Genomic DNA, 20,829 nt, shown 5'->3' on the forward strand with positions numbered 1-20,829 from the left:
ACTTTGTTATCTATTTACAAATTATTTATTTAAGAAACCTTTCAAAGCTAATAACAAAAGGTAAAAAAAAAACCTTTGGGATAGCTATCGCGATAGTCTTAACGCAGTCGATAGTGCCGGTCACAATAATCATATCGATAGTGACATCGGTATTTTGACAGCTCTAGTAAACAGGAAAAAATAAAAAAAAATATATATAATTGTCAATGCGATTAAGTGTATGTAATTTATATTTTATTTGCGTTATTTTTTTTGCCGGTGTTGAAGAGTCTGTGCTGTGTATTCGGTTAAAAAATCAATAAGATATTTCTTTTGGACTTGAAACGCGAACTAATAATCGTTTCATCTGAAACCCGATGCGTGCATGTGTATGTGTCCGTGTGTATTTTTATGCACATGCAATTTTATGCTTTTAACCAAATTTGCAAATAAATTTAACGCCTTGCTTAATGTTAAAAGTGTGCCTTGGATTATATTTGCTAGCCTTTGTTTTATTGTGACTTTCAACGTATTCCGGCAATTGCACGATTTCTAATGCTACACATACATATGTACATGCGTATGTTGGCACATTTTCGCGGTGAAACAGGCAGCAAAGTTGAAATCGTGGTGATCTATATTCCGGCGCTTGGTAAATATGCAATGCGTCTTTATTCACGTAGAACTCATGGCTAAGCAAACATACATACGGCCTTTCACGTCAGGAAAACATTTAAGTGTGGTCGGCATGTCGCGTTTAGGTGCTTTCATGCTTGCTTAAGATAACTACATCTATGAATGATGGAGTATGGCTCCCAGATCACCGCATGCAAATAAATTACATTATAGCATTTGCAGAGCCCAAAAATCATGTGAGGGGCTGGTTTTACAATTCCAGCAACGCTGTCCGCTCTGTCTAAAATTCCACCCTACGTTACATAAACGAATAATCTAGCTGTTTATTTATTAAACAATTTATAGAGTGAAATCTCTTTAGTTCAGCTGTGTTGACTCTGATAACCGAACGCCATAAGATAACTTGTTAATCTTTCCATCACAGATTCAGCTTGTTGTATTTAACCATGTCGGTGCACTACAAATTTAAAAGTACACTCAACTTTGATACAATCACATTCGACGGACTGCACATTTCCGTGGCCGACTTGAAGCGAGAGATTGTGCAGCAAAAGCGACTGGGTAAAATAATCGACTTTGATCTTCAAATCACAAATGCGCAAAGCAAAGAAGGTTGGTTTGCCACAAAATTAAAGATTGATCAGTTCTAATATCTATATTATTCTCCTGAACCTCAGAATACAAGGATGATGGAGTTCTTATACCCAAAAACACCACCCTGATTATTTCGAGAATTCCCATCGCACATCCCGCCAAGAAGGGCTGGGAGCCACCGGCAGCAGCTGACAATGCCTTTGCAGCTGCCACAAGCAAGCAGGAGGCCTTCAACATGGATCTGTCCAAGATGCAAGGCAGCGAGGAGGACAAGATCCAGGCAATGATGATGCAAAGTACGGTGGACTATGACCCAAAGACGTAAGTGTTTCGCTTCTTCAAAGATAATAGGTAATATTGGATCCATACTTTGCGTAGGTACCATCGCATCAAGGGTCAGTCGCAAGTTGGAGAAGTTCCTGCATCGTATCGGTGTAACAAATGCAAGAAGAGCGGGCACTGGATAAAAAACTGTCCTTTTATATTGGGAAAGGATCAAGTGGAGGTTAAAAGAAACACCGGCATACCGAGATCGTTTAGGGACAAACAGGATGCAGCAGAAAGTGAAACTTTAAATTTTGTGTTGCCGGCAGAGCAAAATCAGGAGATACCCGAGGATCTGATATGCGGCATATGCCGTGACATTTTCGTTGATGCCGTCATGATACCCTGCTGCGGAAGTTCCTTTTGCGACGACTGTAAGTGATGGTGAATGTGATATCAAAAGAGGAGAATTTCTTTAATGAATCTTACGCTTATAGGTGTGCGCACTTCGCTTCTTGAATCCGAGGACAGCGAGTGCCCGGACTGCAAGGAGAAGAACTGCTCTCCTGGCTCCTTGATTCCCAATCGATTTCTCAGAAATTCGGTAAATGCCTTTAAAAACGAAACAGGCTACAAAATAAGTGCGGTTAAGTCTGGTAAGGTTTCCGTGTTTAACGGCAAATCATGAAAAAAATAACTGAAATACCTTTCCACACAGTTAAATATGAAGAAAAGCCAGCTGTTGAAAAGAAGGAAGTTGAGGAAAAAGCACCATTAAGGGAGGAGGAAATCGCGCCTGAAAAGCCCGAAAAAACTGAAGAGCAAAAGGAGGAAACCGAAACCAACGGCAAGAAAGCACCAAAATCGGAATCTCCAGAGCCGCCTCAAACTGTCGAGTCGTCGTCGTCATCGTCAGCGGCGGTGGTACAAAAAGATAAAGATAAATATGACTCGGATTATGAAGACAATATAACTATAACAATGCCTCAGGCGGCTGCTGCCTCCGAATCAACGGCAATCTCAACAAGAAAGGTATGGCATTTAGGTTTTCCTTATTTTTAAAAAGGCTTATATTAATTAGTTTGCTTTGTAATAGCAGTCGTCGCCGGGATATTCCCATAGGACTAATGAATCATCTTCGCACCGTCGCGAATCGGATCGGAAATCCGACTACGAGCATAGACACCACCGTCCATCGTCTAGATCAGAGCGAGAGAGAGAGCGGGAACGTGACCGAGACCGGGACCGGGAGCCGGTCAAGGGCGAAAGAAGCCTTTTGCCGACGCCCATTGGAACGCTGCCCAGCTATCAGGGGCATATGATGGGCAGCGAGTCCGAGGATGCTCGCCGATCGAGCGCATATAAGCCGCCATATATGCAAATGCAGCGGGGTCCGCCGGTGCCCATGCACATGATGCCAATGCATATTCCAAACTACAATAATGGGTACAGCAACATGGGACAGAGGCCGCCCCTAAGGTAGGTTTGACTTTCAACCCCACCCCGATGGAGCCATAGATGCAGCCAGATCACTACGCATCACCTACGCAGCCGGTCCTGCGCCGATCTCATATTCTTAAGTTGCAAACAGAGGAGACACACAAACGCTTAGTTAAGAGTACTTTAAGCTTTGCGCTGTGAAGCCCCCACGCCTTGTTGAATATTTTAATTTAATTTGGGATATTTTTCATTAAAAAATATTGCTTAAAAGTGAAACAGTTAGGCTCTTTGAATTGTAATAAGCTTCTTACAAATTTGCAGCTACGTGCCGTATCAGAACCAGCCTCCCGTGCACCCAATGCGTACTCCGTACGGCTCCTCAGGCGGAAGCATGAATATGAACATGTCATCACAGCCATTTCAGTCCCCCAATTTAGCATCGATTTACCAAGGTGTGGCAGCCAAGGTCGGCTCTGGGTGAGTGTGGTCACAAACTGATTATTATTAGAATCCAAATCATAAATTATACACTTTGCAGACTAATTGACGATCCTTTGGAGGCCTTCAATCGCATCATGAAGGAAAAGGAGAGGAAGAAGGTGGATAGATTTCGGAGCACTGATCATCATCACAGATCGAGGTCACCGGACAGACAGAGGCATCGTTTCAAATCGCCGGCGTACGAGAAGGATTCGCCCAGGGATAATCACAAGGACAAGAGACCTCGGTCGCGGGAGAGAAAGCGGGAATATAGCTATGAACGAAATACGCGGCATCCACGCTCAAGTCGCCAGCCCCTAGATGGCTCCAAGTCACCAGGTGGTCGCATTATTAGGTAGGTTTACTGTACCTTATTCTAATAATCTATCAATCTAAATCCTTCTATTAAATATTTCCTTACAGGTCTGGGCACCGCCGCTCGTCGTCGCCAAAACAGGCATATAAACCGAATTATAGGGAGAAACCATACAGTACGCCGTTTGCGGCGAAGCCAGTGGATGTAGTGGAGCCACCTCCGCCCGGGTTCGAGTCCCTACAATTGACGACCGATGAGGATGGCTACAATAGGAACAAACACGTGCCTCCTGGCACCGAGACTGTGCACGGCGGAAAGGAGCACCAAAGCAGGAGCAACAAGAGAAGTGAGGAGAGGGTCAGACACGAAGATGAGATGCCACGTAAGAGACATCGGTCACGCAGCCAGAGCAAGGATCAGCCGAGACCGAATGAACGTGGCAACAGCTACAAAAGCCTGACGCCACCGGTCAAGATCACAACCCCAAAAATGATGGCTACCGCTGCACAGTTGCGTGAGCGCGATTATTCTCCGAAAACGCCAGAACGAAGAATTCACGCTGATGAGAACTTGCCTGCGAAGGTGAAGGCGCCAGATACTGAGGACGTGGAAATGGAACAGCAGACTTTGGGTAAGGAAAATAAGGCCAAGAGTCCCCCCCAGCAGTCGTCCAAGGAGCGAAAGAAGAAGAAGAAGGACAAGGCGGAACGCAAGAAGAGCAAGAAAGATAAGAGAGCCGCCAAGAAGGAAAAGCTGGAGCAGCGGCAGAAGAAGAGTTCCTCGCTGAATCGATCCGATTCCGAAATTAATAACAGCCTTTTGCTGAACAACGAGACAGACTATAAGATGGTGTCCACCTCTCCCTTGGCCGGTCCAACCTTTGAAATCGAAGTGGATTCCGCCCGTAGCGCTCCCGAAAACCTTAATTCCGATAAGAGTCATGCCTACATTGACATTGACGCCTGCAAGAAGGACGAAAAAGAAGGACGCAGTGAGTCTGTCAGTGTATCCAAGTGGGAACTTGACGAATCCAATTTAAACTTAGAGTTCGATTCTGCCGCCAAGAAGTCTGCTGCTAATCCGGACGACGACCACTCTGAGATAACCTCGGACGTCCTCCGCAAGGCGGAGAATGCAATCTTTGCCAAGGCCATAAACGCCATTAGACCCGTTGAGTTTCAAGTGATCATTAACTCCAAGGGCAGCAGCAAGGACCGTTCTGTGGCTATCAGGAATGATAAGGAGCGATCACCCACGCCGCCGAAGCGCAACAGTAACAGCAGCAGCAAGTCTGTGAAGGAAAGACTTGGCAATAAAGTTCTGAGAAGTCCAACGCCAGACAGGTCCAAGTCCAGGCGACGGAATGAGGCAGCGCCGGCAGGAAAGATCTCCGATGAGGGCAGATCTGGTCGCCACGACAGCCGACGAAGGGAGAACAAATCAAGGGAAAGGGATAGGGACCGGCCAGTGCAGGGCAGGCGGCATTCGCCCACAAATGATAGACACCGGCGGCGTTCACCCGAGAATAATAAGGACAGACGGCAGTATAATAAAGATCGTTCCGACACTAAACTCGCTAAACATGATCAAATCAATAGTAGCGATAACCAGGACCGAAGGGGGTCCGGCCCCAGGAACACCAACTCCAAGCCAAACGAGTGTCGAATGGTCTCGTCAGTGGCAGCCGTGAAGACATGTCGCCCAGACAATCCATTTAGGAAATTCGTCGAGAGCAGCTCGACGAGCAGTCTAGTTGTAAAATATGATAACACGATACAAAAGGGTGGCGGCGGAGGAGCCTCCGATGACAGCATTGATCAGAGAAAGCAAAAGGAGAAGAAGCAAAAGAAGAACACGAAATATTCGTCAACGGAATCGCTGCGTGGCGACAGAGGGCGCAGGGATCTGAAGAGCAAAAAAAAGAGCAAGATTTTGAAAAAGAAGAAAAAATCAAAGAAGTAGAGTTACGACGCTAGGCTAAGCGGAATAAGAATTATAAATATGAACTATATTGAAGATTTCTGTGTACAAATCAAAGATTTTTAATGTATGTATCCAAATCATGCAATTAAGTATAAAAAGAATAAAATAAAAACAGAACTACTCAAGGAATTTGAAAAAGGTTTTATCAGTTTCATTTATGTATTCGTATTTCGTATTCGAGAAATTAAATATGTTTATTACAAACAGTATTATCTTTAAAAAATCGATTAATTACAATATGTTGAGATTTATGACTGATTCTAATCGTTATTGCTTGAGCCGTCCATAAAGGACGATGCCATGGGACTGGGCGTTCTAGAGATTATGTTATCATTGCCGTAGTCATCCGAGTTTCCATCAACTGAAATCACAAATTACGATATTAAAAATGTTGAAATATTTACTCAAGTAACACTTGCCTTGTTCCAGAAAATTAGATTTCCTGGTTTGGGGTATGGAACTGAGCGAATGAATGATCGGACTGCAGGCCTGCTGATCGGCTGTTTCGAGAGTAGTCGGTAGATCCAAGAGCCGCTGGTTTTGAATCCCATCGCCTGGACCCATATGAGAGATGTGATTAAAATTGGTTGGTGCCGATATCATCTTTGATCTACGATCGCTGTAACAGAACAGTATATAGTGGTTGAGAATGTTAAATCGAGTGTAAGTCAAATTCCTCAATCTAAACCTTACCTTTTGATAGTTTTGTTAATCTCTCGAATGGAAAATCTCCGCTTAATGTTCGGCATTCCTTTTCGATTTCCCTCACGATATTGCAGAAGGCCCTCTGTAAATGAAATACTCAATTGGAGACACTCTTTAATAATCAAAATCCTAGCACTTACTTGTGTGAATATTGGACAGGTAAACAATCAGGGGCGTGTCATTCACAGAAGACAAGACTACGTTACCCAGATTGTTCAAAGGAAGAGATTGCTTAAGACCAATCGACTGCACCCACTCAGCGGTCTGTGTGTTGAAGATATCCAGATGCGTGTCCGAGAATACCAGCAAATGGCCATCACAAAAGGCTGTTCAGAGTAAATATATACATAATATGACTTAATAACATCGCTTAATAAACTCACTGATATACGTGGGAAAGGCTGGATACATGATCTCTCTATCCCGAGACTTGCGTCCCTGCAAGTCCACGTATATGGCCAGCGTTTGGAATACTAGCAGGTACTCCCCAAAGTTGCCACCGCTGGGGCACAGAATTTCAATCACTCGCACCGCATCCACGCCGGAGTAGTTCAAAAATGCACATAGTTGGTTCTCAGGATGAACCAAAGCTGAATTAAATCATCAAGAGATATTAAGAAAGATTCTATTTGATTGTTTGATTAACTCTTACACATGGCAGTGGCCTCTCCACGCAGAAAATAGGCAGTGAATCCACTCTGGTGAGCCACAACTAGTCGCATATCGGACAATATCTGCAGATGCTGGGCCATGTAGCCGATGGTGAATTCGCAAGTCTTTTGGTGTCTTGTGCGCGTTCGATTGATTTCGTAAACAACGATCTGTGTGTGATTATTCGGGCGCTTCAGCGCAATGATGAATGAATAGACGATGTTAGGGAAGCGACGAATTATTCCAGTACAAGCCGATATGCAGTTCTTCGATTCAATCACTTTGATCCACTCGACATCACTAGCCTCTAATGCTCTTATGGGCAATAGTCGCAAGTTGCGCTGTTTGCCGCAAAGAATAACCAGAATCTGCTCTTCCTCAATGTACCATAGCTGCAAAATCTTTTTACTCTCGCCAATACGAGCGATTTCTGTGAAATATACACATATTTCTAAAATTAGATTTGACAATTAAATTAGTTTTAAAACAGACTACATACCGTACTGATCTAAATTAATGTAAAACAGGCCGTCTTCCGTTCCCAGTAGTATTTGATTTGGATATATAATGACAGAACACAATGCGTTTCGTATAAGGGACAGGGTATTGTCCAGAATCTCGTTTACTTTAAATATAGCTGTATTTGGTAAGCTGTTACGTTTCAATATTCGATGTAATTCGCCCAGGGCAATGACCCACTTGGACTTTTCAGATTCGTTGTCGGCCAGCATAAGAGTGTTGAGCGAGAGGCCGCCGTCGATAAGGGCGGTTTTTATCTAAAATTTAAAAAGGATTTATCAAAATCTCAAAACTGCAAAGCTATTTATAAACTTACTTTGAAAATACATGGCACATCTTTTTTGGCGGCATGAATAACATCACTCTCCCGCACACTGCCCACGGAGAACTCAGGGTCCCGCATATCCAACACCTGCGACACACTCACACTAGGCAAGGCGCACCGATCCGGGGATATGTCGTAGAGGAACAACTTGAAGTCGCACACGACCACAAACTGGCGTATCCAGCCGCGCTTTATCACTCCCGATTTCGGCACCTTCACATATCCCTCGTAGGCCGTGCCAATGCCCCTGGTGGGATCAATGCCCAGCGGCCGCTTAGTCTGGTCCATGGGAACGGGACAGGTGGTGGGGACTTTCTGGCAACAGATCGTGTGGCAGGCAAAGCCGCAAATCTCGCAGACAACTCCCTGGCGCGTCAGTCCCACCATCAGGGAGGTGCAGTGATTGCATTTGGTGGGGCTGCTGAACGTGCGCACCAGGAACTGGTGAATAGCCTTCTTCTGGGACTCCTTCACCATTAGATCGCTCTCTTCTCTGGACAAATCGCTTACTGATACCACATCCTTCATTGAGGAGGACGTGTCCTTGTGGTTTTTGCCAGCATACTTGGGCTCGTAGTTGAAGAGCATGCCTGACGAATTTCCGCCGGACTGGAAGATAAAATTGTCGCCACTGGATTCGTTGCCAAAGCTCTCGCCAGAATCAAGGATTATCTCCGAGGAGGTTTTCGACATATCCCGAAAGAAGGCGCTGCTGAGGCCGTGGTGCGTGGACTTGTTAAGGAAGGACTCTGAGTACTCTAGGCCACCCTTCTGCAAGTCGCGCAGCTCGGTCTCCTTTTTCTGAAAGTCGTGAAGAATGGAATCGTAACGCTTCTTGTAGTCGCGCACCTCCTTTTGCGTTGATATCAAATCGGATCTGGTTTTGCTTAGCTCGTCCGATATCATTGCCTTCGCCTGGATCTCCCGCTGAAGGGCGCTCTGCAGGTTGAGCAACTCCATCTTGTCTAGCTTCTGGGAGCGTCGATTGCGCCAGTTCTTATTGTCCACACCGTTGTTGTTGAAGGTGCCCACATGCTTTAGATACTCCAACTCTTCGGTCATCTTTGTGGCGAGCGCCTGCAAGTAGCCACGAGCATCCTTCTCATCAGACACCCATTGAATGATCTCTGCCATCTGGCGCTCCCACTGATTGATCGCTTCTCGCTTCATGCGCAGCTCCTTGAAAATTTCGTCGTCCTCGGCTTGCAGCTCCTTCAGGCTCTTCGCCTTTAGGTTGACTTCCGAGCTTAGTCGTTGCTTCTCCTCGAACCACGACGACTTCTCGAGGTCGTGCTGCTTCTTTAATTCCAACAGCGTTTCGGCTGAGTCGGTAATTGACTCCATTTGAGTATACTTAAGCCTGTCTTGAGTCTGCTGCAACTCCTTGGCCAATTCCAAGTTCGAGTTCTCAATCTCGCCAAGCTGTTCGCGCATCGCTTCCATTTCCATATTGTGACGCGTCTGCTGGTGACTTAGCTTCTCCGAGAACTGAAGTTCCAGTCTTTCGATCTCGTAAGACGACATGTCTGAGGAAATGCTTAGGGGAAGGTTCGTCGTGTCCACGCTAGAAGAGCCCTTGCGCAGTTCCTGCTGCAATTGTCGACAGCATTCCTCTGCATGCTCCCGCAGCTTCTTTTCCTTGGACGCCTCGATGACGGCATCCTCGATGTGCAGCTCCAGCTCCCGTCGCGTCTTGTCCGACTTGCGCAGTTCGTTTCGTAGGCTGTCATTTTTCTGCATAGCTCCATCCAGCTCCTCCTCCTTGTCCCTGACTTGGCGCGAGAGTTTCTGCTTCTGATTACGCAACTCGGAGAGTTTCTCTGTGACCTCCGAGTACTCCATCATGGCGATATTTCGCTGAGAAATGGCATCCTGCAGCTCCGCTTCTTGAGTCTTGAGGCGTTCGAAAATCTCACCGTGTTGCTTCGTCAATTCGATCTTTTCCTGCTTGAAGGCCGCCAGCTGCTCGTTGAGGGCCTTGACCTGTTTCTCCTGCACTGCAAGATCGACCACTGACGCCTCTGCAGCTATCTGTTGCGGACTACTTATGGTGTCCAAGGTATCATCCCCGAAGCCCGAGCTTTGCTGATTCTTCTTCGTCGAGTCCACTGAGGAACTGCTGCTGCCGCTCAGAGAAAATGTAAAGCCGATGAAGGGCAAGTGGAAGCCAGAGAAGGCGGGATTAGCAGAGGGAGGCATCGAGTCCGTTAACCGGACATCGTTGTCGTCCACATCAAAGTTGGAAGTATCCGTAGGACTCGACACTTCCGGCACATATGGCGCTGGCCCAAGCCTTATGTTCTTCCAGTCGATCCCCACGAACCACGGGTGATCCATAAAGTCCTGGATTCCATTCTGACCAAGACGATTCTCGGGTATGCAAATCAGTTTGCTCAGCAAATCCTGTGACGTCTCGGATATCTTGTAATTTATAGTCTCTTGTGACGGCAAGTTGAAGCAGTTCTGGTGATTCATTATCTTGCCATATGTCTCCACCAGGCTTTCCGCGTAGAACGGTGTTTCGCCGTACAACATTTCATACATGCACACGCCCAGCGACCACCAATCGCACTCAGTTCCATAGCGTCCCTTGCCGTCCTCCATGGCCCGCAGTATTTCCGGGGAAATGTAGTCGGGCGTGCCCACCGCCACGTTAGACTGGACGGTGCCATCTTTGTCCAGCCGGAGACAGGAGCCGAAGTCCGCCAGTCGCACATGGCCCCGTTTATCGAGCAGAACGTTGTCTGGCTTGATGTCCCGGTGAACGTACTTGATCTGATGAATACTGTTGATGGCCAGAATCATCTCTGTGATGTAGAACTTGGCCATATCTTCAGGCAGTTTATCCTCGAACTTACTGAGCAGCGTCAGAAGATCTCCGCCGCAGTAATAATCCATTACGAGATACTGAAAAGAAGGGAAAACAAATTGATCATGTATAAACGCAGCTTATCAAGTTATTATTCTCCTTACCAAGTTTATATTGTCCTGAAAGGCATAGTGTAGATTCGTAATCCACTGGCGATCCCCGAAGACCAACACATCCCGCTCCTCGCGAAAGCAGGCGGTCTCAGCCCGCTTCAGCATCTCCCATTTGTTCAGAATCTTCATGGCATACACCTTCTCCGTGGATATCATCTGCACCACGCACACTTCCCCAAAGGCACCACGCCCGATGATTTTGAGTATATCAAAATCATCGCGGCTAAGTCGAAGTTTTCGTACAATATGCACAAAAGGCTTGGCTGATACGTAATAAATGATAGGTAAATAAAAAAAAACAAATAAGGTTTGGTAATTACGTACACAGTTTGAGAAAATCCGAGACTCCCTTTTCTCTTCGCAGGGAAGAGTTACTGCATTCGTCATAGAGGACGATGAAGGTGTCCAACAAATAATCCAACGAAAACTGATGCCCTTCCGTGTCCTCGCCGAATTCGGATGCCCATTTCTGATCGCTCGATGTGTCGCTTAGGATATACTTTAGAAATGTGAGCCTTTTTTTGCAGCTTCCCGTAGTTATTTCTGCAAGTACATGGAAAAGTATGAATAACCATTATTAGGTGACATACCAGAAAGAGTGACTTCGGACACTAGTACTATTTAAAGAGGATATTTATGTAATGCATCCTATATCACAACATTTAATAGAAAATAGCTAAAAATATGTAATGCAAACTCAAACTTAACCCATATTTGATAAGGCCATGTCCTCCTTGGACTAAAAACCTAGTTAATGGCTTTTCCACACCAACAGAATGGCATATTCAACGCAAATGTTGGCGATAAAACTGCACACAAGCCCCAAAACAATGCCGCACCCAACGCCGTCGTCGTAATCACCTGGCTCCTTCCACTTCCAACTCAAAATGTGGCTCGGGGGGGTAAAAATTCAGCTTAAACGGGGAGGTTATCATGGGGACCGGACCGAAACGTGTGGAAACACCGCCGCCGTCGTCGCCCCACAGTGTCTTTGTGCTTTATAATGCAAGTGTGAATGGCTACAAACCCACTGACTGGCCTTAAAAGGCATAAAAGGCTAAAAACGAAGCCCTTATTGTAATAGTTTTCAATTTTAAACACGGAAACGTATTCATATATGTACACCCACACACACAAACACCGTTTCTTATTGGAGATCTGTATTTACAATTCATATTCGGCCAAATCAGACCAATTTCGATTTTTCAAATATGTATGCGGGGTATTACATACACATGCACGGCGCCGCCGACCCCCCGTGCAGGAGTATATTAAATATAAGTATCTACAAAACACGTCTAAGCGTATGTACTTATATGTATGTTTGTTGGTTCTTCCGCACAGATATAAATAAATAATTGTTTATATGGGATATGTATGTATGTTTCTTGACAAGTGTGCAAAAAAAAACAAATGCGTCAACAAACTATAAACGGCCCCTGCGATGGCCGGAACGCGATGACAACGAACTTTAGAAATTACCACTGAATTCGGAAGATTCGTATTCCATTGTATTATTTGTTATTATATTCGTATTAAATCATTTTTATCCAAGAAACACACAAAACGCCGAAGTTAGTGATGGCATCAGGGCAATCGATGCTTAACAAAATTCATCGAAAAACGATAGATCGATACTGTTGTTTAATCGGGAAGCGTTGCCATACTTTCCGAGTATAATCTATAGTTAAAAGACTTTATATTTAATTAAAAAGAAAACAGTTGAACTTAATATTTTGCCTCCTTTTTTGTGTGTACTCTTAGAGATTGTAATAAAATGATGTTGGTAAAAATATCGATATATCGATTATGCATTTGCTGTTCAAGCTATCGTATCGATGTTTATTTTTTTCTGGAACATCGATGTATCGACAAGCTCTATCGCAAAGCCATCTAATACTCAATAGCGATCAAACTTCATTGCAAAATTAACATTTGTTATTGTTTTCGAGATATTAAGTGTCTGCATACGCGCGCAGCGTGGAACTGCTGATGAGGAGTGGATTTATATTCGCTATTTGGAATATATTGGCTCTTACTTTCACGACTACCTAAATAAATGTATGTACATCCAAGCGTGCATACGCTCGCTATGTATCTAAATATGTGTGTATGCGCAGTGTTAGCAGAATTATTTGGTACATAAAAATGGACGATAGTTGTGCGGAAATGTCCCGGATTGATGAAATTCAGTGATTTTGTGTCGGCATTTGATGTATTTCGGTGTTTTCTCCTATTTTGCGGCGCGTACGAAATGAAATTTTGGTTGCAGCTAAGTTGCGCGTCGGACCGGAGTGAAATTCGCGTCAACAGTGAAAACTAAAATGTAGCGTGAGCAAATTTTCATCATCTACTAAATGCCTTGTTATTAAAGCCGATTAACGAAGTGTATTTCTCAGATGAATAGTGTCAACCGGGTCCAGATACAATATACATTCATCGAGATTGAGATGCATCTGTAGGATGCGTGACGAATGAACTTGTGCAGCTTGAAAAAGTTATTATTTGCTTATTATATCTGAAGGATTCTGACACCTAGTGTCACCAATTGGAGCAACAATTAATTGCTAGTATTTGTTTATGCTAATGTAACGAAAAACCTTTGATATATCAAGTAACCCTGTTTATATGTGACTTTTAGTAAGCCATGATGAGGGAGTCGGCTCATGAAATAAACATGGACACGTGGAAGCAATGGATCCTAGAGGCCATCTCGAAAATCAGGTCGCAAAAGCAGAGGCCCTCCGTGCAGCGGATTTGCCAGGCGATCGGCACGCACCACAAGTTTCACGAGGATATTGTGGCCGAGAAGCTGGAGAAGGCTGTCGAGTCGGGAGCTGTGATTAAGGTGTATAATAAGGGCTTGCATTCGTACAAGGCGCCGATGGCCAAGCGACGCGTCAAGGTGGACAAGAACACCAACCTGTACAAGCTGGTGGCTAAGGCAGTGCACGATCTGGGCGAGTGCGAGGGATCCACCATTAAGAGTATTGAGAACTATATACAGAAGTTCAACTGCATCGACCTATCGCCCAATGTCGACTTCAAGGCAGTGATTAAGGCGTCTATCAAAAAGGCCGTGGACGCCGGTTTTCTGATCCAGGAGGGAAAGCTCTACAAAAAGGGCAAGTCACTGACAACGCCGCGGAAATGTGCGCCTCCATCGGACGTGGTCATAAAGGGCGAGGAGAGCTGCACCCACTGCTCCGGAAACGCGCAGAAGAACCTGAACGGCATTCCCGAGCCGCTGAGCTCTTGCAAACAATGCGGGATATCGCTGCACACCACTTGCGCCAATATCGCGGGCCGGTGCAAGTCCCAGTCCTATGTGCTGCTCTACATGCTCGTCACCAAGGGCACAAACTGGGATTGCCAGAACTGCGCCGATTGCGCCGTCTGCAAAATGCGCAACCGGGGACCCTGCCTGCTGCAGTGTTTCGTTTGCAAGGACCACTTTCACTTGACGTGCCTCGACACGATACCGGACAAGAAGCCGAAGCATCCATACAGGTAAAGCCCTTATATCCATCCTCTTTCTCTTCACAATTATAACTACGTTGGCCCTTTCAGGTGTAAAACTTGCTCCAAACAAAGTATAGACAATCCAAAGTTGCTTAAAAGAGACAATTCAAGGATAAAAATGGAGGTTGCCAACGAGAGGTACGTTTTCTTTATACACTAAAAGTAAGTTATTTTTTAAACTAAAATTGGATATTTCAGGATGACAGCTTCCTCCGATAGGTATTCCCATAATAAGCGGCAAATAATAAAGAAGGAAGGCAACTCTGATAGTCCGTCGACTTCAAAATTATGCGTTTACAATGACGGCGGCAATGGACAGAGAAGAAAAATGGGCACGGGCTTGAACTCGAGGAAGCTAAATCACAGCGAAGATCAGTTTGAATTTCCGGGTAAGCAGAGGAGGTCGCAAATTGTACAGGGAGGCTACTTGGCCAGCCAGGAGACTCGAAAGCGTACCTTTTCCGATCTGTCATCCTCGAGTTCGTCTAGTGATAGCGAAGACGATGATGACGAGGACGACGAGCATAACAATAGGGGCTGCGATGACAACGATCAGGACGAGAGCACATCCTCCGATTCGTGCACATCGTCCAGCTCTGACTCCGACTCCAGCGAGAGTTCCAGTGACAGCTCGGAGTGCGACGACGAGAACGACGAGGAGGACTACGACACCGACCGCAGCACGCTGAAGGGGAAAATGTTCGAGAACGAGAAGCAGAGCTGCGCGAAACTGAATGCCACCAACGCAGGACTAAGTTCGCCGGACAGCAATGATGCGACGGCCGGCGGTGAGAACAACTGGGGCTTTGCGGCGGTGGCTAAGAATCCGATTGACATATTTGTGAAATCTAAAAACAACAGCACCAGTGCGAAGGGCATTGGCTTTGCCACCTCACCAGCACATAATCGCACTCAAAGAGGCACGCCAGCAGTGGCCCCTAATTCAACGTCCACAGCCGCAGCCAGTGTCATGACCATAAAACAAAAACAAGGTGCCAACAATGGGCCAAAGAAGAAGATTGTTCCTCTGAAGAGCATGCCGTTGGAGGCGGGAAAGTCGTACGAAAAGGGCGATGAAGATGACATTCCATATCTTACCGAAGAGACGGTAATGAAGGTACAACTCCTCGAGGAGATCGAACGGAGTAGGGAGTCTAAGAGTGAAGCCGACGCTGAAAAGCCGGAAAGCCATAACGATGATGATTTAATTGCAAAGCGAGCCAATCCATTTGAAAATCAACCCCTGCCGCCGGGCGTGACTGCAACGGACGTGGAACTATACCAAGAGGTTCTTCACAAAGCAGTCGTTCAGATGTCCAACAATCACATAGAGAAACTGGCTGACGATGTAGGCCGAAAGCCAGGACAGAATACGCAAAGTCCCAAGTCAATTCAAATTGGTAAATGGGACATTGAGACCTGGTATTCCAGCCCCTTTCCCCAGGAGTACGCCCGGCTCATGAAGCTGTTTTTGTGTGAGTTCTGCTTGAAGTATACCAAGAGTCGCTCGGTGCTGGACAGGCATCAGAACAAATGTATTTGGAAGCAGCCGCCAGGCACTGAAATATTTCGACAGGGAAATATATCTGTGTTCGAGGTGGATGGCAATGTGAACAAGATTTATTGCCAGAACTTGTGCCTGCTGGCCAAATTCTTTCTCGACCACAAAACGCTCTACTACGACGTGGAGCCCTTTCTGTTCTACATCCTGACAAAGAACGACCAAAGCGGCTGCCATCTCGTGGGCTACTTTTCCAAGGAGAAGCACTGTACGCAAAAGTACAATGTGTCTTGCATCCTGACAATGCCACAGTACCAACGCCAAGGCTACGGACGGTTTCTGATCGACTTCAGTTACCTTCTAAGTCGTGAGGAGGGACAGCTGGGAACGCCGGAGAAGCCGCTCTCCGATTTAGGACGGCTATCCTACTTCTCCTACTGGAAATCCGTCGTGCTGGAGTACTTGTACAAGTACCGCAATCAGTCGAAGATCACCTTCAAGGACATCGCCATCAAGACCGGCCTGGCCATCTCCGATATTGCCCTGGCCTTTGAGTTGCTCAACTTCATCAAGCTAAGGAAGAATGACGGGGACATCCGGTATCAGATCAATGTGAAAATTGACTGGAAAAAGGTGGTGGGTCATCACAACAAAATGGCTAATAGCAAGTCTCGAATAATCATCGAAGCCGACTGCTTGCGATGGAGTCCATTGCTGTCCGTGTCCAAGCTACCCAACATAATCAAACCAATCTCGAATCGCGAATATTTGAACAATCAAATTGAGCGAAAGTCCGACCACAAGGAGAACACCGAAGAAAACAAGCAGCCTATCCTGGCGGCCATTCCAAAGGTGAGCCAGCAAGAGAGCGGCGAGGCTGCTCCTGCAAAGAATCGTGTGCCGAGCTCCGAAAAACTAGTTGAGGAGCGCGAGGGCCAGCGAAAACGCGCCTGTCCCGAAGAATTTCTGAAGTCCGCTGTGAGCGAGTCAAAGAAATGCAAGATGATGACTCCAGCGCAGCCGGCGCAGGAGGAGCAGTCGTTTGGTGAGCACTCCTCCGACTCATCCGATGGCAAGTCCGCAAAGGAACTCTCTGAACACTTAACCAAACGAGCCCAGCGATTGGCCAAGCGCAACGACGTCATTCCGCACACCAACAAGCGAAAACATTTTGATCGAACTCTGGAGACCAGTGCCACTGCATCCGATCAAAATCCGGCGCCAATGCAGAGGCAGTCGGAGGCAGCAGCAGACGCCGAGGAAACTGAGGCCAAGTCATCGGAAGAATCTGCTGCTGCACGGGAGGTCAGCAAGACGGCGTCGTCCCACGTCGATAAAAAAGTCAATATTGTGCCCAAACTTAGGGGAAAACAATCGAACGGCAAGCGTTCCAGCGAGGACTTGCAATTCAACGGGAATACCTCTGCGGAAAACACCGAAAATTTGATCAGTACTCCTGCGAAGGAACCACCAAGGGAATCTATCAAACCGGCGACAGTTGAGAGTCCATCTAAGAACCAAACTTCAGCCAAAATAGAGATTCCGGTTGAAGTCAGCAGCATCACCGAGCAAGTGCTCGATGCTGTGGCGAAGAAAACCAAGAAGACTGTCTTCTCCGACGCCAAAACGTCATACAACGCGGAAGAGGTCAAGTATAATGCCCTGGACAGGCCAGAAGTTACCTCCCAAGAAGTGGTGGAGTCTGTAAAAGACATCAAGGAAGTCAAAGTGCCCGAACTACCAGAAAGCAAGCCTAAGCCTAAGAGTCCCGAAAAAACGGAACCCGCCGTCATGGTCGTTGCACAACCTGCTCCCGAACAGAATCCGATTCTTGTAAACACGGAAAATATCAAGAAGTCACCGGGTGAACAAAAAGTTGAGATTAATCTAAACTACCTTAAGTCGTCGCCAGATTCATCGGCTACGCCACCAGTGGTACCTATGCCCGATGCTCCTTGTCCAAGTGTCCCAGTCCAGCTCGAAAAACCCATTGAGACTGTGCTTCCCGCTCAGCCCCTCGTGGCTCAAGTTCAACAGAAGCCGGTGGAAGTGGAAAAGGCAAAGAAAGCAGAAGCCGCTACCATCAATCCGCCTGCCAATCATCGTGCGGAAGTCCCATCGACAGTGGAGATTCCTAAGGTGCAGCCAAAGTCGCAGGACAAGATAACACCGGAAAAGACAGATCAGCAGCCTCCGCCATTGGCCGACATCAAGGAGAAGGCAATCAAAAAGGCTATGACGCTGTCGGATCCTCCGGTTGTGAAGCCCGAGGTCAACAGCGGTGACAAGAAGTACGATGCCAGCAAGATGAAAATCGCTGTTCCCGAGAAAGAAGTTATCAAGACAGACCATCAGCTGGTGCAAGTCAAGGAGGAGGAGGTCAAGTCGAGTGCACGCATGCCCGCGGCAGTGCATCCCATCCGAGAGAAGATGCAGCTAAAAGGCAGCAACGATCACGCCGCCGCCGCCCAGCTGCAGAACTCGATTCCCTCCCAGTTTCCCATCAACCAAATGCCCAACTACCACTCTTCGCAGTACTGGCAGTGGGACTACTATAGCTACAACCTTTCGCACCTGGACCCCGCTTCGCAGAAGGGCCAGAAGCAGTTCCACAAGGATCTGGCCACGACCATGGCGTACACGCACAACTTTACGCAGAACCTTTACCAGTCCGCCAACTTGGCCATGCAGCATGCGCACCATCATCAGATGCACCAGACCAAGGAGAAGCACAAGGTGGAGCGCAAGAGCAGCGGCAAGAAAGAGGAGCACCAGTCCAAAGTGGTGTCCAGCGGCGCGAACGTGGTCAGCGCCTCTCGCGAAGATGCCCATGTCCAGCACTGCAATGAGTATGCGGCCAACAACCAGGCGGCGGCAATTTACAATCAGAAATGTGCTGCTGCTACCCAGCAGAAGCAGGCGCAGGCGCAGCAGATGAAATCCCTGGCAAATTCCCAGAACTCAGTGCCGCGCCAAAGTAATGCCAATCCGGCTGAAACGACAGTCCTGATGCCCAACCCAGGGACTGTGCCTGCTAAGCAAAAATCCGAGCATGGCGTGAACCCGACGACTGTTATTTCGCGCGACGCAAAGCTTAATAAGATTGGGCAACATCCCAACATACAGCATGCTCCTCCGAGTCAGCATACCAACCTGCAGGTTACCGGGGGCGGTGGCCAAAGCGATGTCAATCCGAATTTGGTGTACAACACAGAGCCGTCGGCGAATGCAACCATGCAGCAGCACTACGATTGCGGTATTAATGCGCAGATCAACATGGAGTCGCCGGCCAATATCGGCAGTGCCATTTCGCACGGCTCCCAAGAGATCGCTGCCACTGCCAACGTGCATATGCATCAGCCTCACCGGCAGTTTTCCGATTGCTCCATGCAAAACCAGCCAGTCACCACGCCCATGCACATGTCCATCCAGAACTCCCATATGCAGCAACAGCAGCAAAACAGCCTGAATATGAATCTGTCGGCAGAGTCCCCGACTAACATTAATCTACTTAACAATCCGCAGCATCAACAACATCAAGCCAGGAAATTGAATGCTCAGGTAACAGTTTGTGTAAACTTCCTTAACTTTTATTTAACTAAATCATTTTCATTATCCCAAAGGCGGACATTGCGGTCAGTTCACCGACGACTCCCTCACACAGGGCCACCACGCCCAAGCAAATTCGGAGCGGAAATACTGCCCAGCAGCAGCGGGATACGAAGAACGCAGCACCGCCTACAACCACATCGAATACTCATCATCAGATTCCACAGGGGGGCGGAGGAGCCACTGCAAATATTTCCAAGTCCCACCAAGAGTCGTTGCACAACTTGCAGTTTTCGCAGCACGGTGGCCACCAGCAAAATATGCAGACAATCGACTATGTGCCGATTCCGCAGCTCAGCCAGAACTTCTCGGCCAATCCCACGAACTATGACATCGTGAGCATGCCGGCGGTTATCCAGCAGCGAATGCACTCGCTCCCCAACACCCATCAGCGCATCGAGCAGCCGTCGTCAGCGTGCGCCGTCAACAATTTCTATTTGCAAAACAACATGCCTGCCGCCACAGAGAATGCGCCGCGGGTGCCAGTATCCAGTTCCCTGGGCGGCCCGCCTTCATCCGGCAATGACCAACAACGGCAAACGGGGGGACAGGACTCAATATCGGCGGCCGTCAACAGCACGGGCACCACCGCCTCTCTGTGCAGCCTGTCCAAGCTGCAACAGCTGACAAATTGCCTGGAGAGCCAGCCGTGCAACACATCGCCGGGAGCGCAAGTTAATCTGGCCCCTTCACCGCATCATCCTATTCCACCCAACTCTATGACGCCGCCGCCCCACCTGCTCATGCAGAACAGGAACATCTCCACGCCGCCGCATGCCAACATGCTGCAGACACAGGTGGCCCCGCTGCAGTACCACAAATATTATCCGGGCAACATGAACATAACGCCCATTACGTCTGCCCAGAACACGAGCAGGAATACGGCACGAAACACCCCATCCGCTCCCGTGCAGCACACCTCGGCGCCCATGGGCAGCGGCGGCAGCAACAATCGCACCACCACCAACGTGCACATCAGTCCGAACCTGATGGCGCCATATGGGGCCATCAATAGCTATCGAATGTCACCGCAGCAATCGCCACCCACTGGAAGCTACAGCTCGGGAAGCGACTATCCCAATTCGCAGATACCGATGCAAATGATGAATATGCAATCTCAGTACCAGGATGCGTGCGTGCTGCAGCGAGGCACTCCCTCCAATCCGATGTATCCCACGTATTCCCCCTATTTGCCTCTCAATGGTTCTATTCGCAGATAATAGATGCGCACATTTTATATGTTATTGTATTGAGTATGATTTGTATATATAAATGTGTGCTGTAAATAAATAATCTATATATAATGTCAATTAATAAGTTGAA

General features: G+C 47.3%; 3 protein-coding genes across 12 annotated transcripts; 2 read left to right on the forward strand and 1 right to left on the reverse strand.

The window, feature by feature from the left end:
- The first annotated feature begins 109 nt into the window (after nucleotides 1-109).
- Nucleotides 110-5,821, forward strand: snama (something that sticks like glue). Of its 7 annotated transcripts, XM_086827911.1 has the most exons (11): nucleotides 110-218; nucleotides 1,040-1,227; nucleotides 1,293-1,530; nucleotides 1,588-1,907; nucleotides 1,971-2,129; nucleotides 2,192-2,505; nucleotides 2,570-2,952; nucleotides 3,235-3,390; nucleotides 3,452-3,748; nucleotides 3,817-4,700; nucleotides 4,755-5,821. In XM_086827911.1, exons 2-11 carry the CDS (start codon nucleotides 1,062-1,064, stop codon nucleotides 5,669-5,671), a joined length of 3,834 nt encoding a protein of 1,277 aa, XP_086684037.1. In that variant the 5' UTR covers nucleotides 110-218; nucleotides 1,040-1,061; the 3' UTR covers nucleotides 5,672-5,821. The 7 variants fall into 7 exon arrangements, with proteins under 7 accessions (XP_086684037.1, XP_086684033.1, XP_086684035.1 ...); XM_086827907.1 differs by having other exon boundaries at nucleotides 110-631; nucleotides 3,817-5,821; XM_086827909.1 differs by having other exon boundaries at nucleotides 110-631; nucleotides 2,573-2,952; nucleotides 3,817-5,821.
- An 11-nt stretch (nucleotides 5,822-5,832) lies between these two features.
- On the reverse strand, nucleotides 5,833-12,534 carry gek (serine/threonine-protein kinase gek). 2 transcript variants are annotated; one of them, XM_020962597.2, is made up of 11 exons: nucleotides 12,357-12,534; nucleotides 11,199-11,417; nucleotides 10,866-11,137; nucleotides 7,884-10,799; nucleotides 7,548-7,824; nucleotides 7,050-7,478; nucleotides 6,781-6,987; nucleotides 6,538-6,723; nucleotides 6,386-6,479; nucleotides 6,112-6,311; nucleotides 5,833-6,053 (listed from the first exon to the last, which is right to left on the reverse strand). In XM_020962597.2, exons 1-11 carry the CDS (start codon nucleotides 12,382-12,384, stop codon nucleotides 5,953-5,955), a joined length of 4,929 nt encoding a protein of 1,642 aa, XP_020818256.1. In that variant the 5' UTR covers nucleotides 12,385-12,534; the 3' UTR covers nucleotides 5,833-5,952. The 2 variants fall into 2 exon arrangements, with proteins under 2 accessions (XP_020818256.1, XP_020818257.1); XM_020962598.2 differs by lacking the exon at nucleotides 12,357-12,534 and adding an exon at nucleotides 11,583-12,003.
- On the forward strand, nucleotides 12,348-20,816 carry enok (histone acetyltransferase enoki mushroom). Of its 3 annotated transcripts, none has more exons than XM_020962415.2 (5): nucleotides 12,348-12,935; nucleotides 13,516-14,384; nucleotides 14,445-14,534; nucleotides 14,595-19,458; nucleotides 19,521-20,816. In XM_020962415.2, the coding sequence occupies exons 2-5, from the start codon at nucleotides 13,522-13,524 to the stop codon at nucleotides 20,724-20,726; spliced, it is 7,023 nt and encodes a 2,340-aa protein (XP_020818074.2). In that variant the 5' UTR covers nucleotides 12,348-12,935; nucleotides 13,516-13,521; the 3' UTR covers nucleotides 20,727-20,816. The 3 variants fall into 3 exon arrangements, with proteins under 3 accessions (XP_020818074.2, XP_086684026.1, XP_086684027.1); XM_086827900.1 differs by lacking the exon at nucleotides 12,348-12,935 and adding an exon at nucleotides 12,967-13,200; XM_086827901.1 differs by lacking the exon at nucleotides 12,348-12,935 and adding an exon at nucleotides 12,996-13,200 and having other exon boundaries at nucleotides 13,274-14,384.
- Nucleotides 20,817-20,829: the final 13 nt, after the last annotated feature.

This window comes from Drosophila serrata, unplaced genomic scaffold (assembly GCF_035046125.1).
Source record: "Drosophila serrata isolate PLE 108 unplaced genomic scaffold, ASM3504612v1 contig_184, whole genome shotgun sequence".
In the NCBI taxonomy this organism is placed as follows: Eukaryota; Metazoa; Arthropoda; class Insecta; order Diptera; family Drosophilidae; genus Drosophila; species Drosophila serrata.